This window comes from Hyaena hyaena, unplaced genomic scaffold (assembly GCF_003009895.1).
Source record: "Hyaena hyaena isolate Hyena2069 unplaced genomic scaffold, ASM300989v1 scaffold_75, whole genome shotgun sequence".
Taxonomy (NCBI): Eukaryota; Metazoa; Chordata; class Mammalia; order Carnivora; family Hyaenidae; genus Hyaena; species Hyaena hyaena.
Genome location: NW_024080707.1, coordinates 1,951,229 through 1,973,662, shown reverse-complemented (window position 1 = coordinate 1,973,662; position 22,434 = coordinate 1,951,229). Strand labels below are relative to the sequence as shown.

General features: G+C 40.9%; 1 protein-coding gene across 2 annotated transcripts in view; it reads right to left on the bottom strand.

Annotated features, from left to right (window-relative positions):
• AK4 (adenylate kinase 4) overlaps positions 1-4,194 on the bottom strand; it is a 74,653-nt gene extending 70,459 nt beyond the window's left edge. Inside the window, exon 1 of one of the 2 annotated variants that reach the window (XM_039233451.1) lies at positions 4,172-4,194. In XM_039233451.1, coding sequence (XP_039089382.1) covers positions 4,172-4,185 — 14 coding nt within the window. In that variant the 5' untranslated portion in view covers positions 4,186-4,194. The remainder of the gene's footprint in view (positions 1-4,171) is intronic. The other variant, XM_039233454.1, reaches the window with a different exon arrangement.
• Between the last annotated feature and the right edge of the window lie 18,240 nt (positions 4,195-22,434).

Sequence of the window (22,434 nt, the reverse complement as noted above, 5' to 3'; positions counted from 1 at the left end):
CACTGTTTTAGGCGCCTGGAATATAGCTGTGAATCAAAGAAGTGGAATCTTGCCCAGAGTGCAGCGTGAGTTTTGAACCCTCATCTGCCTGGCTCCAAAGCCCAGGATCCGTGGGAAAGAAGGAAGGAGGGGATGAGCATTCACCTGGGCTCAGGTTTTTAGAGCCTACTAATTTCAGGATTTCAAGGCCCAGGATGTTGGCACTACAATTAACAATTCACCTAGTCCCAAGGGTACTATCTCCTCCCTCCCTTCCCCTGCATATCCCAATCTATAGTCTTTTAAATCTGCTTCTACTCCCGACACGGCCCTCATTTCCCACTGGGACTAGTATGATAACTACCAGCCCAGCCCGTGTAAGCTCCTGGCTTCCGCCAGTCTATCCTCAGTGCAACCGCCAGAGATACTGCTAAAGCACAAATCAATTTCTATTATTTCCTCACCTTGCATAAAAATCATCCCTTCAGGATAAAAAAAAAATCTTCCAAAGGGACGCACAGGTGCCTTCCAAAAACCTTTGCAAATTCCCCTCCCCCCTTCTCTTTCTACAGGCCTCCCGCCTTTCGGGAAATCAGTGCAGGATTTTGAGCACAACTACCCATGGCTCACAGACTGGGAGGGAGAGCGTGGAGAAGAGCCTCCTCTAGAGTTCTGGAGGCACTGTTTGTATTGGGGGGCTGGGTGAGGAGGAGCGTGGCAGAGTATTCCTTTCTGGCCTCTCCCTAGCACCTTCAACCCTTCTCCCTACCGTCTCCATAGACAGACAGCAGCCAGACAATGCCTCGCCTCTGACTTCCTGGGAGCACACCCAGGCCACCAGCGTTTGTTCCATAGGCTCATCCCCTTGTCTAAAATATCTCGGAGTCTGCTATAGACATCAGGAGGTTTTTACACTGGGCCCCTTCAACCCTTCACCTGGGAACAAAGAGAAGAGTTTGTGGGGACGTGGGGGTGACCTAAATCTCTCTTCCCCCCATATGCTGCATAATATATAGCAGATACTTTGCAGTCCTCCTCAGACGTGAGCACACATCAGAATCACTCAGAGGGCTTGTTAGAATATATTGCTGAACTGCTTCCCCAGTTTCTGAATCTGTGGGTCTGAGATGGGCATTTCTGACAAGTTCCCAGATAACGCTGAGGCTGCGGGTCTGGAGATCAGCACTGGAAAAGTGTGATTTCCCCACTCTGAAAACCAATGGTCTACTGCATTGAGCACTGAGACATGGGAGATGTGTGGCCTCTTAATTCCTCTGCCTGCTATGGGACCTTTGGCCCTTAACCTCTTTTTTTTTCTAAAATGAGATTAGATTTAGTACTCCCAAAGATTCCTTTGTATCTGTCAAGCATTGATTGTGTGAGTTCCCACAGGAAATAGTCTTTAGCCCTTACAAACTGGATAAACTTCCCTATCACCAAGTTCTTTTGCCTGATTTTGAAATGTCTTAACCAACATCACCTTATAAATGTCATGGAGCAGTATTAGCTACTCATGCATTTAGTGCTTTAGGCATTTAGGAGATTATATTATGAAACAGAAGGAGTTGTGACATAGGTAAACTCAACAGAGAACCAGCTGAGAATAGAACCTAGCGTTTCACAAAAGAGCCCTCCACAAACTGTCCCCATGCACAGCTGATTCAGGGACCCACAGCTCAGCTGCTGATTAGAAGCAGTAGAACTGGAAGAAATGAGTTTTAGAGTCAAACACCCCTGGGATTAAATTGCAACAGCACCATTCACTAACTCTGCAAGTCTCTTGATCATTGTGAGCCTTGATTTGCTGATCTGTAAAAGGGAGCTAATTCTTACCTCTTACGCCTGTGGGGAGGCTGAAATGAACTAATATAGGATTTAGCACAGTGCTGGGCATATAATAAGTACTCAGTAGTGAACATCATCACTATTATTAACCTTGGGACAAGTATTTAGCTTCTCTGATCTCAGTTCCCAAATTGTGAGGAATAAATGAACTAATGTGACCAAGTATTTAGCAGACTTCCTGGACCTTGGAAGATAATCTATAAATGGCAGCCATTCTTTTCACACATACATTCCTATTGTCAACTTCTTCCTATTTCCTTTGCCTAAGGTTTTAAATCTGTTTGTTATTTACCATAGTGTACAAAAGAATATACTTCTCTATGTCTGTCTCCCCAGAGACAAACTGTAAACTCACTCTGAGAGGAAGTCCAAATTTTATTCATCTTTCTATCCTCGAAAATATACAGCACTTTGCCTGTAATAAACCCTCTGTCAATGCTGGCACACCTCTCTCTCCCTCTTAACACACTCGATCTCAAACCCTGGCACAGAGCTCTCTGCAACTTCACTGGACAGTAATACGAAGTCTACATTTGATCACATTTTACATATTCCTTCCTCAGATTCTCTGATCTAGACTGCAGTGCCCTTGTTTAGTAAACATGAGTCATTTCCATATTACTTTCACAGTTTTGCTATAACCTTGTACCACCTTGGTTCTTATCTGCTCATCATGTTTCTTTATATCGACTCAATTTGTTTAAATAATTTATTTTAAAAAACGGAATATAACTCACTAACTATAAATAAAAGGACACACTAAAATAATATGAGGAAAATAAGGCTACCAAATTCTAGCTGGGATCTACTGTCTTCCTGTTGAGTTTCTGAACTTAGTCCTTATTAAAAAAACAAACAAACAAACAAACAAACAAAGGGGGGGTTGTTTACCAAGTCATAGAGAGGTGTTTAAGACATACAGCATCTAAATGAAACTTTGTTTACATGTAATCACATAGCTCAAAATAGAATTAGAGAATACTAGAAAGAATACTTAATATTCAGTTTAATAGCATCTGAAGCTGGATCTGTGTGCCACCTAGAATCATCTCTAGTCTCATGTCACATTATCTTTTGCATAATCAAGGGTGCATGTCACATACTCTAATGTACTTAGAAGCATACCTTTGAGGGATGCCTGGGTGGCTCAATCAGTTAAGCGTCCAACTTCGGCTCTCAATCTCACCATTCGTAACTTTGAGCCCTATGTCGGACTCTCTGCTGTCAGCACAGAACCTGCACAGAGCCTGCTTCAGATGCCTCTGCCTCTCGCCTGCTCTCTCTCCCTCTCTCAGAAATAAACATTAGGGGCGCCTGGGTGGCTCAGTCGGTTAAGTGTCCAACTTCGGCTCAGATCATGATCTCATGGTTTGTGGGTTTGAGCCCAGCGTCGGGCTCTGTGCTGACAGCTAGCTCAGAGCCTGGAGCCTGTTTCAGATTCTGTATCTCTCTCTCTCTCTGACCCTCCCCTGCTCACACTGTCTCTCTCTGTCTCTCTTAGAAATAAATAAAACATTTTAAAATTAAAAAAAAAGAAAGAAATATTAAAAAATAATTTTTTAAAAGGGTACCTTTGAAATATAACTCACCAGGACTTTTCAAATGATGCAATCACCCCAGCCACAATTCACAGATAAGATACCGAACCCACTTCAAAAAGTAGATTCCCCATTTCCCTGCTGTTCTTCTAGCTATTACTTCTTAATCACTATCTTTCTAAACCATTTCAGGCTTACTTCCGTTGTATTTGTTTGAGACTATAGGCTCCTTGAACACAGTGGCTTCATCCTATTCCTCCACATAGCTAGGTATAGAGACCAGACAGGAAGAGCAAATAGTATTGCACAACTGACTCACTGCTGAATGAATGAGTACATAAAGTAATTTCTCTTTGCCCTCTGTGAGCCTTCTCTGAACAGACAGAAGAAAGGCTAGTTACTTGGACATGTCAAGATTCAGAAAAAAAAAGCTAGAAAATAATGGGAAGAAGGGATAAGATATCAGTCCCTGTATGCTTGCTGCCTTCTCCCTGCAGCCACTCATTAAATACTCAAGAAGCCAAAAGTTTGTATTGAGAGAATATATGGTGAAGAAAAGAATAGCATGGCATTATCTGTGACTATAGTGAATCCTTACAAGTGAAAGAATCATCCCCAAATTTTACTAGCTCACATGCTCATTAACCTATAACATCTGAACAGTTACTGAAGAGAGGCAGCAGCATTTATTCTACAAGCTCGTTCTTTTGGTCACACACACACCCATGCACATGCATGCACACACGTTCCCAAGGCAAGTGGTTAAAAAAGAAACTGGGATGAATGAAATCAACATTCTTCCAATTTACCTGGCATGACCCATTATTCTCCATGGGCAACGGACTATTTACCAGTCATTCCTGGGTTGCCTGGGTGACTCAGTCAGTTAAGTGTCCCATGTTGGCTCAGGTCAGGATCTCGCAGTCCATGAGTTCAAGCCCTGCATCCAGCTCTGTGCTGACAGCTCAGAGCCTATAGCCTGCTTCAGATTCTGTGTATCCCTCTCTCTGCCCCTCCCCTGCTCACACTCTGTCTCTCTGTCTCTCTCTCTCAAAAATAAACATTTAAAAAAAAATCACTCTGAAATAACAGTCCATAACAGAGGTCGTCTCTCAAGAGATGAAGATGTTACCATCTTTGGTCTTTCCACGGTGAAATCCTAGAAAGCAAAGTAACCATCAGTTATACTCTACCCTCCAAATATAATGATACAGTAAATAGTGTCTCACTCAGAACTTTGCTCTGATTTATACATTTGGTAGTGGGCAGGGGCAAGCCTGTGTCAATCCTCTCTTCACTCCACCTTCCTCGCTACTATCAAAGCTTAGTTCCTTCTAGAACCTGCCTTGAGCTTAATAGGCCGAGTCTGGAGATGAAATGCCTTTGGGTGTGTCTTTCCTGTGTGATAAATTAACTGCCAGAGGGAATGCCTGTCCTTCCTGCTCCAACAGAACTGAATACTGAGTTTATCTTGCCAAGGCAGGGTGAGTAAAGGGAATCCCACTTGTGGGAGCCTTTTAACTGTGATCTTCTGATAACGGCAATAAAGACTATATATATTATATGTTATATTAATTCTTACAACAGTCCTATGTCATAGATGTCCTATTATTGGGTGTCCATTTTATAGACCTTAAAACTGAAGCAAGAGATCTGGTAACTTGCCTGAGGTCCTATAGCCATAAGTGGAAGATTAAGGACATAAGTCAAGCATCCTGACTCCAAAGCCCATACTCTTTAATCACTGTGCAATGCTGATTCAGAGATCTCTGGAGTAACAAAGTTATCTTTTTATTTTACAGATAAAGAAATTGAGACACTTTAAGGTTAAGTAATTCATCCTTCAGTGTCATGAGTCAGTAAGTGGCAGAAGTGGGATTTGAACCCAGGTATCAGGGTCAAACCACATAACCACTACACCCTGCTCAGTCTCCCTAGTACTTGAGTGAAGAGAGTCCGAGGAGTCTGTCACCAGGGTTCTGCACAAGATTTGTGGTCTATAGAGAAATACTAACAAAGACAAAGTCACTCATGTCCTGACTGGCTTGGTTTTTGCAAGAGCCAGATTGAACAACCAGATACCTATGAAAGGCTCTTTCCACCAGGACTTCCCTCTCAGGAATCTCCTCAGGTTTTAACGGACACCTTCCCTTCCTGAACCTGCCAATTCATCTGTCAGCATCCTTGCTGCCAACTTGTTGCCAAATCGTTGCTGTGTCCCAGGTTTTGGTCTTGCTGCCAGACCCATTTGACCTGACACTTGGCTCACTGTTGACCTGGTTCTCAAATGGCATTCTCACTTTGTTCTCCACCACGACTGCAGGCCAGCTTGCCAACTCCAGTGTCAAGTTCCAGCTGTCCTCCCCTGCCACTACCACTCCTCTCTAACATACGTACCGGTCAGTCCCGAACATGGCTCCCGGATCCCCAACCCAGATCATAGACCTCACTTGTCTGAGAAGTCACTATGGACAAGTCGTTCTGAGAGATAAACCAAAAAGGTAGAAAGGGAGTATAATTTAAAAGGTGTGTCTTGGGGCACCTGGGTGGCTCAGTCGGTTAAGCATCCGACTTCGGCTCAGGTCATGATCTCACGGCTCATGAGTTTGAGCCCCACATAGAGCTCTGTGCTGACAGCTCAGAGCCTGGAGCCCGTATGGATTCTGTGCCTCCTTCTCTCTCTGCCCCTCTCCCACTCGCACTCTGTCTCTCTCTCAAAATAAGTGAATGTTAAAAAAACAATTTTTAATGTACCTTGATTTTTAAAAAGACTACAAATACTTCAGGGTCATGATTTCATGCTTGTCTCTCTCTCAAAAATAAATACTAAAATAATAATAATAATAAATAAAAAGTGTGTCTTATTGGAGAGTTGCACAGAAGACCCAGAGGTGAAACAAAGGTCAGAAATATGATGACCAGTCGTAAGAGTCTGATCAAATAGATAAGGGTTTCCAAGTGACTTATAAGTATAGAAAGACAATTTAGCACAAGGGTTAAGAGGATGGACTCTAAAGGCAGATTGACAAATTCAGTCTTTGGCTCAACCACTTAATCAGATGTGTGACTGTAGCAGTTCCTTAATCTGTGCTTCATTTTTTTCCACCTGAAAAATGCAAATAGTTGTAGTTTCGATCGGGTAAGGTTGCTGTGTATACATGAGTTAGTATATGCAAAGGCTTGGAGCAACGCTTAGCATGGGGTAAGCATTATATAAGTTTCATTATTATTCTTTCTTCAACTCCGCAAAGCACAATGTGCTTCATGGCACTAAAGCCAGGTTCTTGGAAGAATTAAGCCATGCGAGACAAACTTATTCTACTACCAGGGCTGTCTTCTCAGGACCCTCACATTATTTGTGTGTGTAATTTGTCTTCACCTAGACTTTCATATATTAGAAAACAGCGGTCTTGGGGTACCTGGGTGGCTCAGTCAGTTAAGCATCTGACTTTGGCTCAGGTCAGAATCTCTTGGCTCATGAATTCGATCCCCATATCGGACTCTCTGCTGTCAACACAGAGCCCACCTCTGACCCTCTGTCAGCCCCTCCCCCCTTCTCTCTCTCAAAACTAAATAAAAACATTTTTTAAAAAAAAGAAAGAAAACACCTACCTTGTCCCGTCCAAAGCTTTTCTTCTTTATGCTAAATATTCTGAATTACTCAGCCTTTCCCTAAGTAATATGGTATTCTACTAGTGAGTAACACACCAGTGTGTCTTTTGCTGCTTAAGTAAGGAAAACTAGAAAATCTTCCTATTCATCCTCAAAAGATTTATAGATAGGTAACATATGGAAAGAATTTTTCCTCCTTAATGGAATAGAATAATAACAAGAATAACTAATATATATTGAATATTGCTATGCCTTCTACTAGATCTCATTTTGAACTACACAAATTTCTGGGAGTTCAAATGATTCACAGAGGATCCCCAAACAGGGTGATACGGGACTTTCCTTATAGTTGATTATATTTCTGTCCGTGAAATGTTCTGATTTCCCTTCATGAAATAGCCCTCCCCATCCTGTTATCTCAGGAGTGACCACATGACATACTTTGAAATGAAAGCAGAAACTTTAAAGCCGGGGTTCCTATTGTCCCTTTCTATTTTGTCACAATGGCCAGCAAATGGCTTAGGACCCACAGTAAAGATGACCTCACCTCCCTACAAAAGACTGAACCATCATGGACATGTAACATGAGGAAACAATAAATCTTTATTGTTGTAGGCCACCAAGATTTTTTTTGATGTTTATTTATATATTTTTGAGTGAGAGAGAGAGTGCACTGAGTACAGGGGAGGGGCCTATGGAGAGGGAGAGAGAGGATCCCAAGCAGGCTCCATGCTATCAGGGCAGAGGACAATGCAGGGCTCGATCTCACCACCGCAAGATCATGACATGAGCAGAAATCAAGAATCCTAGACATCAGACTTAGTCCCAGGCACCCCTGAAGGCAGCAAGATTTTTGTGGTCTGTCACATTATAAGCTAGCCTATCTTGACTTTTACATTCTCAGCCTAGTATGCTGAATGTTGTACAGAAGTCTTTACTGATTATACTCCCATAATGTGATTCAGAATCCCTTCATACACTGGGTATTATTTGAATGAACATGTTCCTTCTAAGGTGACATACATAGCAACACATAAGACATTCTTAGGGGCACCTGGGTGGCTCAGTCAGTTAAGCGTCTGACTTCAACTCAGCTCATGATCTCTCAGTTCATGGGTTCAAGCCCCATGTCAGGCTTTGTGCTGACAGCTTGGAGCCTGGAGCCTGCTTCAGATTCTGTGTCTCCCTCTCTCTCTGGCCCTTTCCCACTCATGCTCTGTCTCTCTCTGTCTCTCAAAGAATAAATAAATATTATTTAAATTTTTTAAAAAGACATTCCTGATGTAGTCTGATAAGCAATCTCTTGTTCTGAACGCTATATTTCTTCTGTAGCAGGATACTGTATTTTTATTTTTTCTTTTGGCTTTCTTGAGATATAACAGACATAAAGCACCATGTAAGTTTAAGTACATAGAACAATGACTTGACTTACATATATTGTAAGATGATTACCACAGTAAGTTTAGCTAATATCTGTCATTTCATATAGTAGAAAAAAATGTACTTTTCCCTGTGATGAGAACAGTTAGGATCATTATCTTGGCAATTTTCAAATATACCACATAGCAGTATTAATTATACAGCAGGATGACATTTTTCCATATTTCAACCCATGATCCTTCTCCCTCTTCATGTAACGACTAAGGAATTTTATGCCCATCGCCTTAGAAAGAAATAGTGTAGTAGAAAACAGAAGCCAAAGCCAAGAGTCTTTTCTTAGCCTTGGGTTTTGGGCTAAGCCTCCAGAAGTGGAAAACATGCTTGTGCGTATATAATACAATTGATTTGGGAGTCTGCAAATGGCTGAAGGCTTCCTACCCCCCATAATCTTGGACTAGGAGAAATCTCCCGGGCTGGAGAGAGGGGAGAGTCAGAGGAACATTTAAGTGGAAATGATTCCTTGGGCAAAAAAACAGGACATGCACATCTGTTTACTCCCCAGGACTGAGTCTCAGCATGGAGGATGAAAGCAGACAGGCTGGAAAAATCCAAATTCAGGAAGGGTTTATATCCCCCTTCCCAGGCAGGACCCCTAGAAGGGGCAAGATGCCAAAGTGAAGTGTATCACAGACAAGATGGTCTACAACCAGGTCTTATTTGGCAAGCACAGAATTTTAAAATAGTTTGCTTTTGAGTGACTTTGAGTCGAGCATACCCTCTCTAGGTTCTTCCATCCTTACTCCCTATTATCTTACACCTGGTCTACTTTACTGACTTGCCTCTAAAGGCGTTTGAGTTTAAAATCCCTGACGAGGCAGATAGACATGGAAAATAATCTCACATGTACCTCAGCAGAGTAATTCCATGTACTCAAGGGAGTGGCATGAAAAGGAGAGAAAGAGAGAAAGGTCCCTTTTGATTGAAAACCAGATGTAAACAATGGTGTCTCAGTGAATGTTGATGTGGATGGGTGATAACCAGACCAAGGTGCTTCCTCAAAGTTATGGCACTTCCAAATCTCCACTCTCCACCAAAATTGGGGCAAAGCATAGGGACACTGAATTGACTGAAATGAATTTTTTACCACCTATCAAAACTGATATTTTGAGTTGGACATTGTGGTTGGTTCCCTAGAATCTGTTCCTTCTCTCTCACTGAATACCACCAAAGAAGCTTGAGGAATTGACCTTGACTCCAGTGATGCATCTCATTGGTACAAGAGTATTTCAACTACCCTTTGCTATTAATTAATTCAAGAATGGATAAGTGACCCAAATCTGACCAATTATGCAGAAGCAATTGCATGGAAGTTTCTAGGAAGGTTCACAGTAACCAATGGTTATCACTCACCTTTTTTTCACACAAGATGTCTTTGTAGCCCAATTAATTTTGACAGCAGCCCTACAGTCATGAGGGAGACTAACATTAGTTTGATGTCAACAGCGTGGATGGCAGAACAGAAAGATGAAAAGAACTTGGTCCTTGATGGCATAATTTAGCTTCTGAACTAATCCCGAATTCATTCCTACTTTTGGACTTCCTCTTATATTAGCCAACAAATTCTATATTATTTACACTAACTACTTCCTGTAGTGAAGGCAAGGTAGGCTAACATAAGCTCAAAATAAATATTAATTTTAGTCACAGAAAACTTTTAAAGTTACAATTTATCACATTGTGGTGGAAAGACTATAATTCTTCTTGCTAAAATTTCATATAATCTAAAATTGAAATTGTTGCCTTTTTGGCACACCCAGTAATTATGACTTCATACTGACCTAAAACTCTGAAGATGTTTTTCATAATTGTTCATGGATAACCACTGAAAACTACACAGTTCCTACTCTCTAATTCTACCTCATTCATTAATTTAATATTATTTATTGAAGTGCCTATTGCATTCCAGGCACGAAATCAGCTCTGATAACACAACAGTACTTAAAAGAGTCCCTATTTTTATTGACTTACAGAGTATCAGATACAAGGAATTCAGGTTCAGAAGTTGTTTAATTACTTTGAGACAGAGAGAGAGAGTGCATGCATGCTAGTTGGGGAGGGGCAGAGAGAGGGAGAGAGAGAATCCCAGGCAGGCTTGAACTCATGAACCATGAGATCATGACCTGAGCCTAAGTCAGATGCTTAACTGAGCCACCCAGGTGCCCCAGGTTTAGCAGTTGTTTAGATGTCTCTGTCAGGAACCATTTAAATGAAAGAAAGAGGGGCACCTGGGTGGCTCAGTCAGTTAAGCATCCGATTCTTGATCTCAGCTGAGATTTTGATCTCAGGGTTGTTAGTTCAAGTCCCATGCTAGGCTACACGCTGGGCATGGCTTGTTCTCATAGACAAACAAACCAATAAATGAATCATATTTGCAGATGAACGAGAGTTCAACAGGACATCTCCAAAAACAAACTAGTCAAATGGAGTCCAGGTTGAGTTAGTTGTGGAGTCAAAATCTCAAAGGAATTTTAATTGGGAGCATCCTAAGAATGACTTGTCTCATGCTGTAGTCAAGGCTTTTCTTAAACTGGCTCCAGAAAACATCATTGTCTTTTCTTCCTTAACATAAGTATATACAAATAAGCCAGGTTTCACTTTATTCATTCAACAAACATTACTGAGTTCCTACTATATTCCAGGATACAGATGTGTGAAGTTAAGGATACAGACTTGAACAGGGTTCCAGCCTTTAATAAACTTTAAGTTTAATGAAGGAGTCAGACATATAACAATAAAACAAATCAGAACCAAAAAATTTGAAAGAATGGACTCTAGTGTCAAAGGACCTTAATTGGAAACCACGGTTTACCATTTACAAGCTGGTTGATTTGGATCCATTGGTTAATCTTAATGCCTTCATATCTACAAGAGGAATAATAATAATAATACCTATTTCATAAGGTTTCTTGGTGATTAAATGTTTTCTGTAAAAACATTTATCAAGCATATAGTAAGCACTCAATAAATACTATCACTACTATTCATTCAACACTATGATTTAAGCACTGGTCTAGATGTTTGTGATACATCAATGAATAAAAAACTAAATCTCTGTCCTTGTGCAGCTTACATGACTATTTTCATGGAAAGTAATAAACAAAGGTGTGTATGATGAAAGCTCACCATTGTATTCCTGTAACCTAGTTTTCTTAGCTTGGGATTCTCCCAGATCCTGAGAAAATGAATTGGATACAAGCAGTTTCTTTGAGAGGTCATCCTTGAAATCATGGGGAGGGAGAGGATAAGTGAAAAAGGAAAGGATGGAAAGCAACAGAAGAAAAAGGGAAATCACTTAAGTCTGTCTGAGAGAGACAAGGGAGTCTACCCAGCAAGACTAATAATTCTTGAGGTTAGGTTTGGAGGATGCATCAGCTTAGGGATTAAAAGCACAAAAGTGTATCCCAGGCGGAGAAAATGACATCAAGGACATGGGTTATAGAGGGAGAAAAAGACCCAGAATTATTAGAGTTAAGGGAATAAAGGAGTAAGGATAGAAAAGGCAAGAAAGATGGCTGGAGTCAATCACAGAAGACTTCTATATGGTCCTAATGAGTTAGATTTTATTTTTAGAGAATGGAAAACCACTGAGTTATACAAGTACAAGAGTGACATAATTGATTTTGAATTTTAGGAAGATAAATTTGTCCTGCTTGCAGACACCCCAGCAGAACGGATTGAGTCTAATGTCAGGCAAACTAATTAAGAAGATGTTAACAATATTCTAGGAGACACAGAGGCTGGGGAGATAGAAGCGATGAAGCTAAGAATTACTAAGAAATAGCATAAATTGGTCAGATATAAGGGAAGAGAGAGAAGTAAGGTTGCTGCTCAGGTTTTATGACTTTTATGGCTAAGGGCAAGTGGCATCCCTCACTGAGGCAGGAAACACAGGAGGAGGTGAAACGCGTAAGGGGTGAGGGTTTCTCTTCACATATATTTTATCAAGAGTCTTTGAACCTTCATGCCCCAGTATCTCCCAAAATAATTTTGAAACATGTAACCCCAACACATTTTGACAGCAACTATTAAAATTGTACATCATGAATACAAAAGTGGCAAGAGGTATAATTTCCAGCCATAAGACTGAAATTTAAATTTTTTTTAATGTTTTATTTATTTCTAGGAGAGAGAGAGAGAGAGAGACAGCGTGAGCAGGGGAGGGTCAGAGAGAGAGGGAATCACAGACTCTGAAACAGGCTCCAGGCTCTGAGCTGGCAGTCAGCACAGAGCCCGACGCGGGACTCGAACCCACGAACCGCGAGATCATGACCTAAACGAAAGTCGGACGCTTAACCGACTAAGCCACCCAGGCGCCCCAAGACTGATATTTTAAAATAAAGTTTATATCACTCTCTTAAATGTATTTGAAGGGTAAATACTGTAGTAAATCAATAGCCACCATCATCCTCTTGAAAATTATGTGAACAAGGTCTTCTACTCAATTTTTTACACCAATTCTTTTGCACCTCAAACCAACATGTCCATCCCACTTTCACAATTTTATTGCGAAGTAATAATTTTCATTTTTGGAAGTCTTTTCTCAATTATCTTAAAATATTTGGCAATAGAAATACCTATACAGATGGAAATTAATTTTTATAATTTCCTGTGATCTTAAACTCTATTTTAAAGACCTTGATTGGGGCGCCTGAATTCAGCTCAGATCATGATCTCACAGTTCATGGGTTCAAGCTCTGCATTGACAGCTCAGAGCCTGGAGCCTGCTTCGGATTCTGTGTCTCCCTCTCTCTCTGTCCCTCCCTTGCTTGTATGCTTTCTCTCTCTCTCTCAAAAATAAATACATAAATATTTAAAAAAATAAAGAACTCAATTATAGGAATTAAGCTGTCAAAATTACATACACTACTAATCAGAATGACTAATGCATTACTAATTTTGATCAAAATTATGAAATAAAAACATTTTATTATAAATGTTTCTTTTACTAAAATAAATAATTTTGAAAACAATAGTTCATATAAACGTTATTGCTAGACTGAGACAGTAAGTAGTCAGCATTAATTTTGCCCTATTTTCCATTTTTATAGATATAAGTGTTGGGAAAACTTTTTCACAAAAATCAGAGTATGGGAATTGAAGTTTTGCTGCAGCAATATCATTCACTTATTTGAACTCTTTCTAAGTTATATTCCAAAAACCACAGAGTGATGTCATTAATATGCATTTTTTGGGAGTGTCTGGTGGCTCAGTCAGTTAAGCATCTGACTTAGGCTCAGGTCATGAACTCTGTGAGTATGATCCCTGCAACAGGCTCTGTGCTGACAGCTCAGAGCCTGGAGCCTGCTTCAGATTCTGTATCTCCCTCTCTCTCTGCCCCACTCCCAATTGTGCTCTGTTTGTGTCTCTGTCTCTCAAAAATAAATAAGCACTCAAAACACTTTTTGTCATCCCTATCAAAATAATACCAGCATTCTTCACAGAGCTAAAACAAACAGTCCTAAAATTTGTATGAAACCACAGAAGATCCCAAATAGCCAAAGCAATCTTGAAAAAGAAAACCAAAGCTGGAGGCATCACAATCCCGGACTTCAAGCTGTATTTCAAAGCTGTAATCATCAAGACAGTATGGTACTGACACAAAAACAGATACTCAGATCAACAGAACAGAATAGAGAACCCAGAAATGGACCCACAAACGTATGGCTAACTAATCTTTGAAAAAGCAGGAAAGAATATCCAGTAAAGACAGTCTCTTCAGCAAATGGTGCTGGGAAAACTGGACAGCAACATGCAGAAAAATGAACCTGGACCATACACAAAAATAAACTCAAAATGGATGAAGACCTAGATGTAAGACAAGAAGCCATCACAATCCCAGAGGAGAAAGCAGGCAAAAACCTTTGACGTCAGCTGCAGCAACTTCTTACTCAACACATCTCCAGAGGCAAGGGAAACAAAAGCAAAAATGAACTATTGGTACCTCATCAAAATAAAAAGCTGCACAGCAAAGGAAACTAAAAGGCAAGCTGTGAAATGGGAGAAGGTATCTGCAATGACATACCAGATAAAGGGTTAGTATACAAAATCTACAAAGAACCTATCAAACTCAACATCCAAAAAACTACTCCAGTGAGGAAATGGGCAAAAGACATGAATAGACACTTCTCCAAAGAAGACATCCAGATGACCAACAGACACATGAAACGATGCTCCACATCACTCATCATCAGGGAAATACAAATCAAAATCACAATGAGATACCACCTCACATCCATCAGATATTAACAACTCAGGCAACAACTGATGTTGACGAGGATGTGGAGAAAGAGGAGCCCTTCTGCACTGCTCGTGGGGATGCAAACTGGGGCAGCCATTCTGGAAAACAGTATGGAGGTTCCTCAGGAAATTAAAAATAGAACTACCCTATGACTCAGCAATTGCACTACTAGGTATTTATCCAAGGGATATAGGGTGCTGTTTCAAAGGGGCACATGCACCCTAATGTTTATAGCAGCACTATCGACAATAGCTAAAGTATAGAAAGAGTTCAAATGTCCATGGACGGATGAATGGATAAAGAAGATGGGGTACATGTATACAATGGAGTCTGACTTGTCAGTCAAAAAGAATGAAATCTTGCCATTTGCAACTATGTGGATGGAACTAGAGGGTATTATGCTAAGTGAAATTAGTCAGAGAAAGACACATATGACTTCACTCATATGAGGAATTTAAGGTACAAAACAGATGAACATAAGGGAAGGGAAGCAAAATGAGTATAAAAACAGGGAGGGGACAAAACATAAGAGACTCTTAAATATAGAGAACAAGCAGAGGGTTGCTGGAGGGGTTGTGGGAGGGCGGATGGGCTAAATGGGTAAGGGGGGTTAAGGAATCTACTCCTGAAACCATTGTTGCATTATATGCTAACTAACTTGGATATAAATCAAAAAATAAATTAATTAAAAATACATAAATTTAAAACATTTTAATGAATTTTTTATTCATCTGTTAGCAGAAACTTGATTTCCCCTCAATTCTGTTGCAAGCAAAAAATTAGAAAGCACCCGACTTGCAAAAGTATTTGTCACTCAGTCATAAGACCCATTCACTTTCTGAATTTCTGAAAAGTTTATCAAAAAGCCTTTCTCAAGAATTATCAAATGATGACTAAAATCGTATCTGTTACTTTTCCTTCTAGAGGCATTTTGATTAACCTGACATGTATAGAAAAGATTAGAAAATGAAGATACTATTAATTTCATAATACCTTAACTAATAAAAAATTTGACAAGGAATTCTCTCTTAAATCATGTGATTTAAGTATATTTTTTTCAGAAAGCCTTGGTGCAGTATTTTTAGCTCATTTGATTTATGGAAAACACCCAACTACCACCTAACTAGCAAAGTCACTCTTCACTGTCAAACCAACCGGCCAAATCAGATTTTTTCTGTCACAAAAGATCTGACTACATGTCTTCTATTCAAATAAACATGTTAAGACACATCCCCATGACAACCAGCTCACTTCTGAATTCAAAGAGAGGAGAGAACCTTGCTGAGAATTTGTTCCTGAATGAAATAAAGTACATTAAGTGCCATTCCGTTTAATATATTTTTAAATCAATATGCCCCCCTCTTTTGTTTATTTGTTGTCACAAGATTCTTAGCCAGAAGTATAGAGTTCGTGACAAAAAGAGGAAGGAAAGGCTGAGGTTAAGCAAAAATTGTCATCCTGCCCTACTTGTTCTACAGTGGAACTGGATTCAAAATATCCCGGGGCACCTGGGTGGCTCGGTCAGGTAAGCCTGCAAGTCTTGGTTTTGGCTCAGGTCATGATCTCATGGTTTCATGGGTTGAAGCCCGGGTCAGGCTCTGTGCTCATAACTCGGAGCCTGCTTAGGATTCCCTCTCTCCCTCTTCTCTCTCTCTCTCTCTCCCCTTCCCCGCTCCCCACCCAGGCTGTCTCTGTCTCTCAAGTAAATAAACTTAAAAAAAAAAAATCACAACGTGCCTCCTTTCATTCTTTTACAAGATGTGGATAAGTCAAGAGAAAACACAAGCCCTACTTTGATGGCACACTGTCTGGATTGAAAGAGTTTAGCCCACCCAGTACTTTGAATGGTCTCTGTGGAGCCCTGGGGGGGTTTTACAACCAGTGTAAGGTATAAGATAAGATGGGGCCAAGTAAACCCTTTTATTTTATCAAAGGAGATAAGGGGGATTATGAAAGGGAGTTGAGAAAGGAAAACAAACATAAAGTGTCAACACTCAGCATTTCCTCCGAGAAATCCCTTCTAGCAGAATTCCATAAGGAAATCAAGATCTAGAAACTGGTCTCTCTCTCTCTCTCTCTCTTTTTTTTTTAATTTTTAAAAATGTTTTATTTATTTCAGAGAGAGAGAGAGAGAGATACAGCGTGAGCAGGGGAGGGTCAGAGAGAGAGGGAGACACAGAATCCAAGACAGGCTCCAGGCTCTGTGCTGGCTGTCAGCACAGAGCCAGAGGCCGACGCTGGGCTCAAATCTACAGAACAGCGAGATCATGACCTGAACCTAAGTCGGACGCTTAACTGACTGAGCCACCCAGGCGCCCCACAGAAACTGGTCTCAAAATTATCTGAGCCACCATATCACTTGCAAAGTCTCTGTATCTGTCTTTAAAAATCATTTGATTTCTACCATTTCTACCATTTGATCCTCACAATGGCTCTGTGAGTTTGGTACTTAAAACTGCTATTAATGTGACTCTCATTTAACAATGAGGAATCCAAGGTACAAAGACACCACACCGGTTACCCAAGGTAAAACTTGAACCCAGGTGAATTGACATCCTGGGCTCCTTCAGCAAAGCCCTCTGTTTCTTCTCCAGCCAAGACGAACATACTGCCCCAGGACCATTTCCCTTTCTACCTGGAAGGCCTCTGCTTCCTCATAGAATTCTGGACTAAATATCACTCAGGTTTTTACCAATTTCTCAATGAGACTCAATTAGCATGTTTTATTTGTGGCTTAAGCTAATTTTTTTCAACAACTTATAAAGAAAAATTTGAGCCACCTGGGTGGTTCAGTTGGTTAACTTTGGCTCAGGTCATGATCTTTGGTTCATGGGTTCAAGCCCTGAGTTGGCTCTGTGCTGATAGCTCTGAGCCTGGAGCCTGCTTCAGATCTATGTCTTCCTCTCTCTCTGCCCCTGCCCCCGCTCCCCCCCCAAAGCAAATAAACATTTAAAAAAAATTTTTTTTAAAGAGTGGAGAGTGACAAAGATATCAGCTCCCCTACTTAAAAAAAAAAAAAAGAATGAAAAGGAAAAATTTGAGGGGTACCTGGGTGGCTCAGTCAGTTAAGCATCTGACTCTTGATTTCAGCCAGCATAGTGGGATTGAGCCCCCGGTTAGTTTCCACACTGGAGGCAGAACCTGCTTAGGAATCTCTCCTTCTGCCTCTGCGCCTACATTACTTGCATGCACTCTTTCTCTCCTCAAAAAAATTTAAAAGAGAGAGAGAAGGAAAGAAAGAAAGAGAAAAAAGAAAAAAACCTTTGAAATGTATCTAAATTGAAGAAAATGTTTTATACCCACCTATGTACCCATTGCCTGGATTCTACTATTAATTTCACCATACCTGCCAAGTCTTATCTCTTTTTAATCTTTGGCAGCCTGCATTTCCCCCTTCTGTAAAATAGGAAAGTACCATAGTGCCTTCATCCAAGCTGCTTTCAAAGGGTATACTTTCTGATCCACAGAAAACTATAAATTTCCTCATCTCTACCGGTTCAGGTCATTCATTTAGTCCTGTGGTACCAAACCTGGAAGTACATCAGAATCACCTGGGGAGTTTTTAAAGCAAGCCCATGCACTGGCCCAATCCCTTGTTGGAATCTCTGGAAGTAGACACAGATTTTAGCCTTCAATTAGTCAACAAGTAACTAATGAGTAGCCTTCTGTGTTGGGCACCTTTGCAGGCATCCAAGTGGATAAGGGAAGTCCCTGCCCTCACAGAGCTCCGCTTTCTTGACTCACCACAGAATTCCTTCCTCCACAGGGGTGTTCAGGCCCCTTCCATCTAAGTTTCCTTCCCTCTCAGATTTCCAGAATGCGTTTCAGGCCCCAGAGTTTTCTTCCCACGTGGCCCTTAGAGTCAGTTAATCATTTCCTTCTCAGGAGTCCTACTGCCAGTGTTTCATATCATTATCATAGGCTGTAGCGCTTTGTGCTAGGAGTTCTGGTTTTTTTTTTTAATGTTTTATTTATTTCTAGGAGAGAGAGAGAGAGACAGCATGAACAGGGGAGGGTCAGAGAGAGAGGGAGTCACAGACTGAAACAGGCTCCAGGCTCTGAGCTGGCAGTCAGCACAGAGCCCGACGCGGGGCTCGAACCCACGAACCGCGAGATCATGACCCAAGTGAAAGTCGGACGCTTAACCGACTAAGCCACCCAGGCGCCCCTAGGAGTTCTGGTTTTAGGGGTGGGGCTCTACTAACTGAAGAGTCAGAGACTGTAGCAATTGACCTGGGATCCTCGTCATGCATAAAAGTGCCTGGAACACAGCACTGTTGTAAAATGTAAAACAAATAAATGACCGGCTGAAACTATATTGACTATAAGGCAATCCCAGCCTCTATGCAATGTGCGTTTCCTCAGTCTCATTCTGAGTTCCTTCCAGATGACTTGTTTGATGGATCGCGGGATGCTGTATTTTACCCAAAGGGACAGAAGCTAGACTTTGCAGCCAATGGACCTGAGATGATGAAGAGCTCAGGAGGCTTACACATTGTGTTCTTGGATTTTTCTGAAATCTCCAATTGGAAACTCTAAAATTCCTTCGACCACCAATAGAATCCTGTAGCAGGGAATGTCCCAGGGAAGACATGTCATGAAAGAGTCCACTCTGCTTGACAGATACTGTGAAGGCTTTGAAGTCAAATGGAACAGAGACAAAGTCTCCCCTCCACTGCTGCTATCTGACTTAGGTGGTTTACCTAACCTTTCTGAACCTCAGTTTCTTTACCTGTAAAATACAAATATTCTCTCCCCTTTGTCCACATCAAGACTACAAGCTTTATGAAGAATAACATTAATAGCTAACATCTGCGGAGTGCTTACCATGTGCCAAGCACGTTGCTAACTCTGTTACAATTCAATACGCAGATCTTTCAGGGTACTATTATCCCTGTTTTGCAGAGCATGAAACAGAGACATATTAAGTGAGATGTCAATGATTATACAGCGAGCAAAGAGCAGATTCAAATCCAGACAATCTGGCCCAGGGAGCTCACTCTTATCCATGTCTTAGGGCCCTTGTTTACCTTATTCACCCTGTATCTCTAAGTCCTAGAATAGCAACTGATACGCAGGTGCTAAAAATAACTTTTGAATGAGTCAATCAATACCTTCCTGCAGCACTGATATGAGGAGGAAAGAAGTAACATTTACTGAGTACCTACCTACCATGTTTCAGGCTCTTTTATGTGTGTTATCTGGCCTAATCCTCCGTAGGAAGTATGTGCTATTATGAAATCCATTTTAACATCAGCACACCCAGAGGAGGAAACTGAAATGGGAGAGGAAAAGTCACTAGTCCAAGGACACACCACTGACAGACAGACTTTAAAACTTCTCACTTGGAAAGCCCCTGCTCTTTTCCCTCTACCTGTGGCCTTTCTATGTTTTTGCTCACCTTGTATCTTTTATGTTGACAGCTAGAATTTTTTATTTTTTATTATTAGCTGAAGTAATTGGAAAGGCTATAATTTCCTGGGTATTACAAATATTGACATTTTTTTAAAAATGGCCTCACCTTTAAGGGGTTACTTAAAAATTCCTTAACTTGGGGGCACCTGGGTGGCTTAGTCGGCATCTGACTTCAGCTCAGGTCACGATCACACGGTTCATCGGTTCAAGTCCCGTGTCAAACTCTGTGTTGACAGCTCAAAACCTGGAGTCTGCTTCTGATTCTGTGTCTTCCTCTCTCTCTGCCCCTCCCCTTTTCATGCTCTGTCTCTCTCTCCCTCTGTCAACAATAAATAAATATTTAAGACAATTTTAATTCCTTAATTTTTTATTCCTCTACCATAGGCACAATTTACAAATCAGGGCAATATGCATGATGCAATTTTAAAAACAGGAAAATCTATGACATATAAAAGACCTTAGGAATATACATCTTATTGACCCGCAGTGTGTTAAATCATTAATCGCACTTTTTGCAAACTGTGGCTATGACAGGTCTGATAAAAAGTTTCTTATTTAAGGGGCTATTAAGTTTAAGTTTCCCATCTAAGTAACTTTTCTGGCTATGGCTGGTCATCCTTACTTTTGTGGCAGATTTTTGTAGTTCCTGTAATGCATTTGGGACAATGGACTCAAAGTAACTTGTAACTTTCCTGACAACTCCTTATGCTCTCTCTCCCTAAGAACCATAGCCCCTTTCTGCAAAGTTTTTAGAATCTTCTACTACCATATCCACCACTTCTACCACCATATCCATAACCACCACCCTAGGGACGGCTTGAACTTCTTCACCAAATGTCCCCCTTCACTGGCCCATCATTTAATTGCTGTTGTCCACTATAATTTTCAAAATCATTAGAGTTCCCACCACCACCATGGTTATCACTGCCAAAATTTTCTCCTTCATTGTAACCATTATGTCCTCCGCCACTGCCACCATATCTTTTACCTTGGTTTGCTCATCCTGGTTCATCACCGCCTTAACTACTATAACCAGGACAATATCTATCATAATTGCCGCCATCACCTCCAAATACACTGTATACCTATTATGTCATCATAACTATCTGTGCTGCCACCAGCTCCATCACCATAGCCCCAGCTTCCACCAAAGTTACCGCCATGGGCAAAGTGCCCTCCACCATTGCAGAAGTTCCTCATAATACATAAAGTTTCCAGATCTCCCCCGTGACCTCTTTGTGATCCAGCAGATTGTACTTGCTTTTTGGAAAGAGCCTTTTTCACTTCACAAATAAGTCCATTAATAGTGTAATATTTCTGAACAACAATTTTATCAACTATGTAATCAATTGCAAAAGGAAATCCTCTTTTTTTCTACTCCACTTGTCTTCCATAACTTCTGTGGTTTCAGCCTTACTAAAGTTTTCAAAGTAGTCTCTCAAAATTATATTCTTCTGTATCTTCTTTTTTTTTTTTTTAATTTATGTATTTTGAAGGGGGGTAGAGAGAGAGAGAACCAGCAGTGGAGGGGTGGGAGTGGGGGTCAAAGGATCCAAGACAGGCTCTGAGCTGACAGCAGAGAGCCCAATGTGAGGCTCAAACTCATGAACCATGAGATCATGACCTGGGCCAAAGTTGGACACTTGACCAACTGACCCAGGCACCACTCTTCTGTATCTTCTTTAATACCACCAACAAAAATTTTTCTTCACTGTTAGATGGGCACCAGTCTTTGGGGAATCCTCCCTAGAAACAATCTCTTTGGTTCCACTACACGCCCATCAACCTGGTCTAGACACAGTGCAGCATTCAACTCTCCAGTATAAGAGTAAGTCATAAAACCAAAGTCCACGGTACATTTTGGTTGAAGGTCTCATCAAACAATGTACCCATGTGACTCATTGCTCAAAATGTTCTCATTAACTATTACCTCTGGTTTCAAACCTTCTACCACCAGTAGAGAGTTTTCTCAACTCCTCTGGTTCCTTATCCTCTGGTGGCTGCTGGAATCTGGGTGGGGATAGAGATTTTATCTCCATTTTTATTTTAAATGTTTATTTATTTTTGAGAGAGAGAGAGCATGCAAGAGGGGAAAGGACAGAGAGAGGAGGACAGAGGGTCCAAAGCAGGCTCTGCACTGACAGCAGTGAGCCTGATGCAGGGCTCAAACCCATGAACCACAATACCATGACCTGAGCCAAAGTCGGATGCTCAATTGCCTGAGCCATCGAGCCACCCTGGGTTTACTTCCATTTTGAGACCAGACTGGCATCTTACAACTTGGGTTCAATCTGGGACTGAGAGAAAGAGCTGCATCACTTTTTAAGATATATCCAGTGGAGTTTAAAATTAAAACTAAGTTCATAT